The sequence below is a fragment of the Phaenicophaeus curvirostris genome, chromosome Z (genome assembly GCF_032191515.1).
Source record: "Phaenicophaeus curvirostris isolate KB17595 chromosome Z, BPBGC_Pcur_1.0, whole genome shotgun sequence".
Taxonomy (NCBI): Eukaryota; Metazoa; Chordata; class Aves; order Cuculiformes; family Cuculidae; genus Phaenicophaeus; species Phaenicophaeus curvirostris.
This window is the reverse complement of record NC_091431.1, coordinates 75,573,493-75,585,571: the sequence shown is the minus strand read 5'-3', so window position 1 is coordinate 75,585,571 and position 12,079 is coordinate 75,573,493. Positions and strand designations below refer to the sequence as shown.

The following is a 12,079-nucleotide window of genomic DNA, read 5'->3' as shown; positions in this document are numbered from 1 at the left end:
GCAGAAGCCGGTGTCCATCTCTGGTGAGCAGCGAATGAAACAACCGAGAACAAATTCTACACCTTCCTTTCCACTTCCCTGAGGAGCAGTGCTTCATTTGTGTGGCCAGCATCTCCCACTCAGCGAGAACTGGAAACCCATCGCTCTGATACCGCCACGTTGGACTCAGCTCTGGTTTCTCTCTGTTTGAATTTGAGCTTGTCCTCCCAAGTCTCGTGGGTTTGGTGTCTTTTGGAAAGATAGCTGGCTTTGTAGTTATCAACAGAGGCACTTGTCATTCCTGGAACGTCCTGTGAGCACTAATATGAAAAGGAGGAGTAACGTGAGTAACAACACACCACCAACAGCCCCCATCTGGCACACGCAGGGACATCCTTGTAATTCTTCATCACTTGCCTCACCCCACAGTCCTTCAAGAGCTTGTGATAAAGGCAGATTAAGCTTATGGAATGAGCATCAGGGAGGAGGGAGAAAAAGCCAGAGTATTATTTTATTTCATGTTCGAGATTAAAACCATATCATATTTGAGTCACAAAAAACAATTTGCAGTGAAGCAACGGTGTCAAGGGATTTGAGTAGCTCCAAGCCAGCGTGCTCTTTTAAATAGGAAACCTTCCCTCTGTCAGGATCCGAAAACTTGCTCATTAAGAAAGTCATGGCACTGCCCCCTTTGTGACTGGTTGGTTGAGCACAGAGCATTACTCACAACCTCGAGTGGCCAATGTCCTTGCAGTGATATCATTTTCCATTGTAACAGAGTTCTTTTAATTGAGTTCTATTAATGATGTAATTCAATTAGACACAAATCAAGAGATAACTAATACTTCTAATAACTTAACACCAGCTCCTGACAAAGATGGAAAAGCTTGATAGAGTTACTGGTAACAGAACATCCCCCTTTGCAGAGATGTTAACCACCCTTTTAATACCGATGCAACTGCTACAGCGAACATATTTGGTTGCAGAGCATCAGCGCTTTATGTGAACACACATAGAATGCAAATGATCAACAACAAATTGTGTTAGGAGGATTTTGTTGATGTGAAGGTGTCTCTGTGGAAGTCAGTGAAGATTTATTCAGATTGAGAATCTGACCTAATGTATTGAAACAACCTTTCCCTCTCTTTTTGTAATTGTTTAAATCATTAAAATTTGATGGATTAAAAAAAAAAATCTGATTTATTCTTCATTACTGCAGGCTTAGAGAATTGTGTGGGCAGTATGGAAATACAGCTGTTTACCCAATTTTCTCCTGAATCTTTCATCCAGATGACCTTTATTTCAGATTAATGAAAACAAAGAATGAGTAACGTTTGTACGAGGGGGAGATCACAGCAAACTGTGTAACTGTCTCCCCCAGAACGGAATAAATCTCTTGTAACACAGACCTGCTATTCCAAAGCACACAACTATTTAAATTTTGACAGTCTCCCCTTACTTTTAATGTCAAAAACACTTAGTCAGAAATCTAAAAACATAAACCCCCATGATTTCTGCAAGAAGTGTTTCACATAAAACACCCTCACTCCTACAGCATTTTTAAATCTGTTGCATTAATACTTTCTAAGCATCCTTATACGCTAGTTTGCTTAATGTCCTATCAACCCTTGGACTATGGGAGCTATCAGCCCATTTTGGCATCTCTGTCACAGGCACAGAAAATTTCTACGTTTATAAAACTCTGTGGATACTAAAAAAAAAGCCATTTTGGCACTATCCAGTGGTGTGAAACCATCTCCATCTTCCATCTTCTTAATCATGAATGGTAAAACAAGAGCTGTCAGATTCAGTTGATTTTTTAAGTGATTTCACACTGTTGCTTACACAGGAGGATGAATTATTCATTGTGTCCAGGGAAAATAAAAAGGTTTGGAACCCCTGTAAATAAATATATAAAAATATCAATGTTGTTTTTAACAGCAAAGTCTAAACCTAAGACTACTTTCATATGTATGACAGACTCCTCTTCAATAATTCACCTAAGTCTTTTCAATCTTCTGAGCAGAAAACCATGCAGGAATCTTCCTTCCCAAGCAGAATGGGCTATTGTTGGACCTTTTTGCTAAATGTGTAAACAGTGCTGGAAATTAGGATAACCAGTCATACCAACACCACATTCAGCAGCATCTATAACAGAACAAATGGGAGAAAAGCTAGGGAAAGGACTTTCACTTTAGATAAGATAAACATAAGCACCGTGACATTTGGAAAAAGAGTATGAAATTTACAGAATTTGATGAATATGGGGAAAATGGCCATACCATTGCAATTGTATGAATAATACATGAAAAGCCACCTATGCTCATCTCCTAAAATACACACCTCCTCCTTCTGCTGGACCCCTCTCCGCCACGCCCCTCTCTGTGGCCATTTTGCAAGTGCTTCAGCAAAAACTCAAGCCCAGACCATGGTTCCTAATCACAGTCCTACAGAAAAGCTGCATCAGTCCTTCCCTGGGGTCTGGCACAAGCACCTGCCACCAAGGCAACAGTGATCAAAACCTGAACCTGAGCAAGAAACACGTTGCTTCTTCAACAGTCAACAGGCTGATTCGTTCAGGTCTCACCATGACCACAGGCAGTTCTGTGACTTTGCCACCAGGGAAGAGCAGAAGGAAAGCTTTAATGGCTTTTTTTCTTCTTCTTCTAAGTATCAGAAGGCAGAGAAGAAGAAAAAAAAAGGGAAAATGGATGAATGCTCCTCAGAGCCTTTTAAAATGCCTTTCTCCTTGACGCTTCCAAGAGAAAAAAAAAAAACAATATTGCAGACAAAAACTCAAAAGAATGCTTTTAAAATGCTTTTTAGTCTTTGACTAGTGAAGGAAAGAGCATTGGAGGGAAGGATGTTTATAGAATTATAGAATCACAGAACCATGGAATACTTCGGGTTGGAAGGGTCAATAAAGATCATCCAAATCCACCCCACCTGCCATGGGCAGGGACATGCCCCTAGATCAGGCTGCCCAAGGTCCCATCCAACCTGGCCTGGAACACCTCCAGGCACAGGGCAGCCACAATTCCCCTGGGCAACCTGTTCCAGTGCCTCACTGCTCTCGTAGTGAAGAAATTCCTCCTTATGTCTAGTCTAAATCTGCTCCTCTCCAGTTTATACTTGTTGCCCCTTGTCCTGTCACCAAAAGCCTTGGTAAACAGTCTCTCCCCAGCTTTCCTGTAGCCCCTTCAGGTACTGGAAGGTCGCTATCAGGTCTCATCAGAGCCTTCCCCAGGCTGAACAACCCAAACTCCCTCAGCCTGTCCTCAGAGCAGAGTTCCTCCAGCCCTCTGATCATCCTTGTAGCCTCCTCTGGACCTGTTCCAACAGTTCCATCTCCTTCTTATGCTGAGGATTCCAGAACTGGACACAGGGCTCCAGATGAGCTCTCACAGGAGAGGAACAGAGGGGCAGAATCCCCTCCCTCGCCCTGCTGGCCACGCTGCTTTGGATGCAGCCCAGGACACGGTTGGTTTCTGGGCTGGGAGTGCACATTGCCAGCTCATATTGAGCTTCTCATCCCCCAGCACCCCAAGTCCTCCTCCTCAGGGCTGCTCCAAATCACATCATCCCCCATCCTGCATTGAAATCGGGAATTGCCCTGACTCAGGTGTAGGACCTTGCCCTTGGCCTTGTTGGACCTCGTAAGGCTCTCACAGCCCCACTCCTCCAGCTTGTCCAGGTCCCTCTGGATGACATCCTTCTGGCAAGAACTTTGCACCAAGCAAGGCCCCTCAAGCAGCTGTGGCTAAGGATGAATCACCCAACTGCTGCCGGCCCCAGGATAACCACTCCTTGCTCCTAAGTCAACTCCACCTCTGGGGAAGCAACCTTCAGCTTTTAATTGGAACGCTTTTGGGAGCCCTGCCTTTAGAAAGAAACACTTCGTGCAATTATATCAATTGACCTTGTCCAGGGCTGTCATGTTTCGTCTAATTACTGCTCTCAGAGCCTGACAGCCAGGAAGAAATGCCCACTAGTTTAGCTGCAGGTCACACTGTTAACACAGGCATGAGCCTTCAGATGCTTTCCGAACCAAGATTTCTCAGATTCACAGAACCAGATTCAGTTGCCAGGCACTTTTATGTTCCTCCTCAAAATACACTCCATGAAAAAAAAAGGACAATGAACCTGAACTAAGCCTCTAAAATAAGGTTTATGAGGTTCGTGTCCAGCTATGCCAAGAGCAACCACCTCCGGCTCACTAGGATTGTGCCTGCTGGCGGCTCGGCTATCGGTGCGGGATGATCCAGGGATGGGCGCGGGCTCTGGAAGTGTAGGCAGAGGAGCACAGGCAGATCAGGCTGCCTGGCCCTGCAGGGCAGTACCGGAGCATCCATCCAGGATCAATCTGTTCGGCTTGTCAGAAAGGATATGAAGATGTGCCTTCACCGTACATCACACCTTCTCAGGGAGAACTCTCTGCTGATTTACTGGGGAAAGGCACAGCAAGAAGCTGAAGCCAAGCAAATTAAAATAAGAAACAAAGGAAAAACAAGCAAGCAAAAAGTAATCCAGCGAATGCAACCAGCCATGCCAAGGGAGAAAATTTGTTCTCCAGCCCATCGCATCACTGCAAGGTAAATAGGAGAAGTTATATGAATTGACCATATGTAGAACAGAGCAAATGATTCCTCCTGTAGTGGAAATACTGTCTATTAACATCCTGGCCACAAGATCTCAAGCACATGCACAAGTGTATCACACGCAGGGCTCACACGAGGACTTCTCCTTCGTTGTATTGCCTTGAGACTTGCACCTGAGAATAGTCAGGAGGAAGATACAAACTGTCTGCTGCTGTTTTTTATGTCAACCTCTCTTTATTCTGTGTGCCCAAGAGCAAGCAGGGAACTGCAAAATAGTGGTTAGCTTTAGTCCAATTTATAACACTATAATCTCTCTCTTTTTTTTAATCTTTTGTTGTAGAAACTGCCCATACCCAAGAGTAACCTTGCTGCTGCTTCTACCAAACCAGCCTGTACACGCAGAGCTGCACTGAGATTTGAAAGAGCATCGGGCAGCGGCAACAGTGGAAGGAATATAGTGCGAGTAAACAAAAACTTGAGAAACAAGAGACAAGAGCACTGCTGTGATATTGAGGAGGGGAGGGAAAGCAATAAGCAAAGGCAACTTGGCAATACAGAAATGTAGCTCCTCACCTGTGCAGGACAAACGCAGTCCCCATCAGCACATCCAAAGCCCCATAGACTGACAGGGTGTAAAGAACATGGACAGCAGGCTGTGAAACTATTATTATATAAAAATGATGAAAATATGGTCTTGGAGGCTGTCACTCATTGTAGAGTGATTCTGGCGACTGAAGAGCTGACCTGAGCTCAGCTAATCTGCAGAGCCTCTCGAAAGAGTCGTAACCCTGCAATTTATAAAGCTCTCCATCCACTCCCTTAACGAGCAGCCTCACCTCCCACAGTACATCCTCCTCCCACAGAAGGTCCGTATCGTGCAAGCACCACCTCCAACACTTGAATAAATTCTGTGTTTTGTAACGCAGTGTCATATTAAGTGTCCAACCACCCTACCCTCTCCAGCTAAAACAAATGTTTCCATCAACACCGGGGCTAGTGTCTAGGGGTTGTTTCTCTGCCCTGAAGCTACATTCACGGAGTAGGAGTTGTTCTGTGTATTTCCAGTGTCTTTATTTTACACTCTACCTATTTTTGTCACCTTCTAACCTTGCAGTAAGACGCCCGAAGAGAAGGGCTGTGAGTATCTGTTTCATTGAGTCAAAGTTTCCCAAGAGGGATGGAAGTTGATATCAAAACTCTGGAATGGACGAAGTCTGTGGCAGTGGTGGTTCACCTTCTGCTTCAAAGCAGGAAGAGGAGGCATCTTGTGATCCCTTGACCCTGGAAAATTGTGACCATGGGTAGGGTGCATGCAATCAATTCAGTGAATCTGGTGGTTTGTAAAGCACCATAGAAATAAACAAAAATCACCAAAACATCAGCAGCCTCGCTGTTTCCAAGTCTGCTTCACAGGGCAAGAAGATAACCAGTTTTCAGCCAGCAATGTGATTTTCAAGAAGACGCCGTTCCTTCAGCTTCTCTATTTGACAACCAATATTTTGCTGAAACTTCGGGTAGCAATTTAGAGCAGTTTTCAGTGTATTTTGAATACTTCAGAACATTTATAAAATTACAGCACATATTGGCATTACCATCGACAAATGACTGCCATCAACCCAGACAGAAATTGAGACATTTAACTATGTGTTTATCGTGCCTCTCTGAGAATTCAACTTCCTTTATAGCACAGACATCTCCAAACTCTCGAGTGAGATGTTCTGTCATTAGCCCAATTTAGCTGTAGCCCTTCACATCAAAGCTGAAATTGAGAAATGTTGCCAGAAAGAAACAATTCTGCTAGGTTTACTATTATCTGATATGTTACCTTTCAGGAATAATATATTCTGTTTTACCAGTGAATTTACTGTTGGAAATCAGGAGGTACGTTTTGCTTTCAGTCATCACTTTCTACAGTTGGGTAGTTTTCCTTACAGGAGGTGGTGCAGAAGACCCAAAAGGAGCAAATCTCAAATGTCCAAGGCTCCCCACACATATTAAAAATGATTCCTAAGCATCTTTTACCTTGCAGGGGAGACCACTGCAGCTTTTCAACAGCAGAAGTGGTAAAGGAGGCTGTGAAGCTTATAGAAGGGGATGGGGAGGAGGAGATAGGCAATGGACGCATTGAGTAGGTTTATTTCCCAAGGACCAGAACCAGTAACAATTTATCCTGTCCCCACAACAGGCATTTGAGAGGAGATTCTTTAAAGCAGCCAGGGTGCGGGGTAGAAAACAGCACAAACGCTGTTACTGAAGCCAGTTCCCTGCAAACCACCGGAGCTCAGCTCTGCCCATGGTGCAACCCCACGGTTCAGACGGGGAACGCTGTGGCACTGATTTGACAGAAGATGAGTTTTCAGGCCAGCACGGAGAACAGAATCCCCCCGAGCAAATTAAAGTTCAGGGTGTATAGAGACTCCAGAGACAGCAAAGATCAGCTGGTGATAGACGCCTTGCAGAGGAGCAGGGACCACTCTGCGTCCTGCAGACCTGGGTATCACCATCCCAAGCTGATGTTCTCCCTCCTGGGCAGCAGCACCTCCATCCCACCCACAGCACCATGTCTGCGGTAAGAGGGATGGAAGGGAAAGGAGGACAGGGCCAATGTGTTTACTTTGGATTCCAATGGAAGGAAAAAAATTAGGTCAATGTTTCACCCAAGGGATAATTTTAACAGAGTAAGTGAATTTTTTTGCCTTTAGTTAATTAATCATGAAAGTCTCAGTGGAATTTGTCAGTATACTTTTTATTCAGGCAAGGCGAACATTTTAAGAAATTTCCATCTATTTGTACTACAACAAAGAGACTTGGCTGCACTGACTCATGCTGTTACAGATCTGCACTTCAGCAGAATGGAAAATCAGGGATGTAAAAATGTGGTCCCTTCTTTGCATGTCAGCTGCCTTCACAACTACTTCGTTCAATACACGAAGTGTATTCCTGTAAATGGCATCAATCGAGGGATTCGCAATAGCAAACTTGAGGCCAGAACCTACCTGTTGGCTCATGCGTATCCTTCGAGTCCGGGCATCCCTACCTGCACAGCAAAGCCTTCTCTTGGGCTAGCATGGAAAGAAGCCGGCCAGCTTTACTCTGGGAAGATGTTGAAACATCAGGAAAGGGCAAACTACTTCCACACTTGTGTATTTGCTGAAATCTCTACAACCCTTTCCAGCAAAAGTGGAGGTGCAAACCCATCGCAGAGCTTTATTCTTGCAGCTGTATATACATTTTGTGGCGTTATTTTATCTCATTAAAATAACATTTAAAAAAACCCACGATACTGGCCCTCTAAAGCACATCTCGCGGAAAATCCATGTGCTAAGTGACTGATGAAGGAGTGAAAGAGTTGTTTTAGCTGCCATGTCACAGGATTGACAATACGCTCCTGTTAGAAGAGGCCAATCCAGGCACCTCACGCAGCACGTGCTTCAGGGACAAGCTCAGGCAGAGCCTGGGTTATTGCGGGATGGTGTTAAAACATCAGGCTGTGAGGAAATGCCCACATACAGCACCCAGTCAAGAGGTGAGACAGGACAGGGATGCAAAACAAGGCTGGGAGAAGGCAGCACTTGCTCCTCCATCACTTCCAGGGAAGTACAAACAGCAAGGTCAGCACGCTAGCTCTGAATTTAAGCCTGGCCCGATGATGTGAAGAACTCCTCTAGATTGCAAGACTTATCTGGAAAGATAAGTCCCACAGGTTTTCCTCTCTACGTTTGAGAAGCAGAGATGTATGTATTAATCATTTTGATCCTGGAAGCCCTCACTGCAGACAACAATCCTGCTGTGAACCTGCACAGCAAAGCCCTTACGGTCCTGCCCCAAAGACCTTACTGTCCCAGAATAAAACCAGCAATTAAAGACACGTTCTGACAAGCAGAAGAATACATGGACAATATCTTGATGGCACTGCCATGTGTCGAGCTCTGGAATTGACCTTTCACGCCAAGATTTGTATTGGGAAGGACAAACGGAGTAGCAATGAAGGATAAATGAACCAAGTGAAATCTAAGTATCATTACAGTTGGCATAATCTCATTGCAAACAAACATTCCTGACTGTATTTGAAGTCAGCATTGGCCTGGTATTCATCTGGGTGTGGAGAAGGCGGGAGTGAGGATGAAAAGATAAAAAATAAGAAGAGCCGAATACAAAAAATATTCAACAAACTATAGAAAGAAGAAGAGTAAACAAATGTAAATTGTTCATCCTCCCCAAAGCTCATTTCCATTTTTAAAAATGCTCTCGCGAGTGCACAGAGGGTGTCCCACTCTGATAATACTTATGGTGGCTCACACACCTCCCAACACCGAGGGCAGCTGCAGCGCGTGTGAGATGGATGCGGTGACAGGTCACTGGTGATTTATACTGCACCACTCACAAAAGTGATTGCCATAGTACCCAGGCATCGCGGGGCTCTGACAGGCTGCACCAACGCTGAATTCCTCACCAAGACCTAGTGGGAGTCAAAGACACCAAACACAGAAGCCATTCACAAAAAACCCTCTGAGGCTGAGTTCAATTCCCATCTACACACAGAAAAAAATAAAAAAAAAGAAGGGGTAAGTATTTTGTGGTGACCTTAATACCTGCACAGAACAAATGCTACGGCACCATAGCAATCAGGCACTACATAATTTGCATCTGCCTTCATCAGGGAACACGTTTTCCATGGTCTCTTTCCAAAATGGCAAGCACTACCCATCACCTGTTCTTCCACTTGCATATACATGTTTTTAACCAGGAGCAGTCCGCTTTACTTTTTGTTCCATTCCCTAAAACGTTTTCAAATGACAGGTGCAAGACTCGACTCCGCTGCAGAAGCAGCGTGTCCTTGTGTGGATGCACCGCTGCCCTTGGGTACCAAAGTTTTGAATGCCCCCCTGCACACCCTCAGCCGCTCTGGGCTGTGGGAAGGGAGCAGGAGAGGAGCCGGCGGTGTTGTGCAGCATCTCCAGGAGCCCTTTGTTACCAGCGCTTGCTGCCTGCCCGTACCCTGCTGCGTGGGGGCCACAGCGTGCTGCCCGCACCTCCTGCTCGCAGCGCAACAGCTCTCAGGTGGAGTGGGAGAGCCAAGGAGGTGCCACAGCCTCGTCCAAGAGGGGCAGGATCCGCTTGATTGGGTTCTGTCAGGTGACTTGGGATGGCGACAGGGATGCTTGGAAAAGCACAAACTCACAAGGGCCCCTGGAGCTGCGATGCTGGGAAAACTTTGCCCATTTGCAGCTTGTGAGGCTCAGCACAAGGAACTGGGTGCGACACAAAGATTCCACCTCCAAAATCGGTGCAGTAGACCCTTGTGTATCACAGGTGAAATACGAAATGCACAAAACGAGGCACGCAGGTGGAAAACAGCCTGTTTCTCCCACGTACCACAAAGCAATGACGATGGAAGCAATGGGTTTGCAGCACGTTTGGCCCCTGACACAGCACACAGCTTCCTTCCCTCCTCAGGCGCTCACATATAGAGGCTCTCCCTCCCTCCCTTCAGCAGCAAAGCAGCCTGCAAGTCAATCATCTCTCATGAAGGAGGACCACTGCCATGTCTCCTGACTCCCAGCCTTGGAGCTGGAAAGGCAAGGGGGGCACCTATTCCTTATCCCGCTCCCCCTGCCCAGGTCCCACCTTCCACACAAGTCACTGCAGAGGACAATGCTGGGGACATGCAGGCACTGGCACGCACCGACGCGCGTGCAAAATAAACCTCCTGGTCTGGGAGAGCAGCATCCACCAGTTTACTTGCTAACTCCCCAAAATCAGGATGGTCACAGGAGACACCGGTTTGTGCGAAGGTGGCACCACCTCCGCGGGCGATTGCCATTCGCACGCAGGCGACAACCCGAGCTTTGCCAGGAGACACCGGGGATGTTTCTGCAAACCACTTCTTATGCAGCACTTTCCCCATCACAAAAACCTGCCTCGGCGCTGGTGTGCGCGGTGTGGGGAGTTGGTTCCCATTGTTCCTCTGTCGCTGCTGCAAAAGCGCTGTGCACAGCTGTGTGCCTGGATCCCCTCCTGCGCTTTCCAGACTCCCCCTTTCCCAGGGTTTCTCCTGCTGAAGTGTTTCTCCTTTTTTTTTTTCTTTTGGAGAAAATTAAATGAGCGCCGGAGAACAATATTTCTTTGCACGCCTCTCCCTCCACCAGGCACTCACAACCCCAAGCCTCCTGCAAATCAAAGCTGCACTTTCTTAGTTCTTAGCACTTCTTGGCTCGCACTCTCATTTCTCTTTTCTCTCTTTCTGAATAAGAGATCTGTGTAACCGCCGAGCCCTCATCAACCCTCCCGCACCAGTAGCCCCAAAGCATCACCGTGCCAGCTCCCTCTCTTCCTCCCTGACCCCAGCTCCACACACAACTGGCTTTGCCATTTTTAATTAGAAAACATGCCTGCCAAGTGCGGCGGGAGAGGAGCAGCCCTGAAGAATCGCAGCCTAATAGAGTTGGAAGATGCTTTAGAGATAACTGCGTTTTTCTGCCTTGCTAACTCTTCTGCTGCCCTTATTCCTTTACCCAGTGGAGGCAACCCCTTCCCTGGAATTCAGCACACAGACCCAAAAAGCTATAGGCAAATACATCCAGTCGCAAGTGGGATCAGGTGCAAAAAAGAACTGGGAACTAACCCTGCCGCCGCACAGCACGCGAACACCTATTATGCTACCGCCTGCCACATTTCTTCTTTATTTTTTTTCCACGGATTTTCTTCTTTCTAGGGCTGCCCTTTCTCTCCAGCGCTGCACAAGGTGTTTCTAACCCTGGCTCCCCCTTTCCCATCCCTGGGAAGGGATGCGAAAAGCTCACACTACCGAGCAACAACAGCACACACACATCACCCTCTCCACAAAAATAAAAAAAAAAAACCAAAAAATCCCAAGTCATGCTTGCAGAGGGTGAGAAAAGTCCATGAGCACAAGGGAAAAAAGGGCACATCGCACTCCACGGCGAGGAGGGAATTTTCCTGCGCATCCCAGAGCCAAGGCAGGAGAAGCAGAGCTGACTTACCGGAGACGCGAGGATGCAGGACGGACAGCGCGCACCCGAAAAGGAGGAGAGCAGCCAGCTTTGGTACCCAGGCACATCCAACACTAGTCTCCATATTTCGAGGCGCTCCCAGAGCCGGGTCCTGAGCAGCAGCAGCAGCCACAGATGCACGAACAGCCTCTTCTCCTCCTCCTCCTCCTCCTCCTTGGGATGCGTTGGTTTTGGGGTGGTTTGTTTTTGTTTTTTTTCCCCCTAATGACCGGGAAAAAGGGTGCGGAGGGAGGGAAAAAAAGTTGCTTTCAGTCCAGGAGGATGCGATGCTCCCGATGGGGCACGGGAACTAACTCAAGGAGACGGGAAGGATGGAGAAGGTCTTCCCACCGCTGGAAAAACACACGGAGAATACCCTGCCCCGCTAAAAAAAAGCCCCAGAACAGCCGTCCGGCGAGCATCCAACGCGTCGCGACGGCACCGGGCGAAGTGATAAGAGAGAAAAGCAGGAAAAATGAAAAATAAGCG

At 46.8% G+C, this 12,079-nt stretch overlaps 1 protein-coding gene across 1 annotated transcript in view; it reads right to left on the bottom strand.

Moving 5' to 3' along the window:
• DCC (DCC netrin 1 receptor) overlaps nt 1-11,738 on the bottom strand; it is a 261,487-nt gene extending 249,749 nt beyond the window's left edge. The window contains exon 1 of the mRNA XM_069880977.1: nt 11,582-11,738. Coding sequence (XP_069737078.1) covers nt 11,582-11,675 — 94 coding nt within the window. The 5' untranslated portion in view covers nt 11,676-11,738. The remainder of the gene's footprint in view (nt 1-11,581) is intronic.
• Between the last annotated feature and the right edge of the window lie 341 nt (nt 11,739-12,079).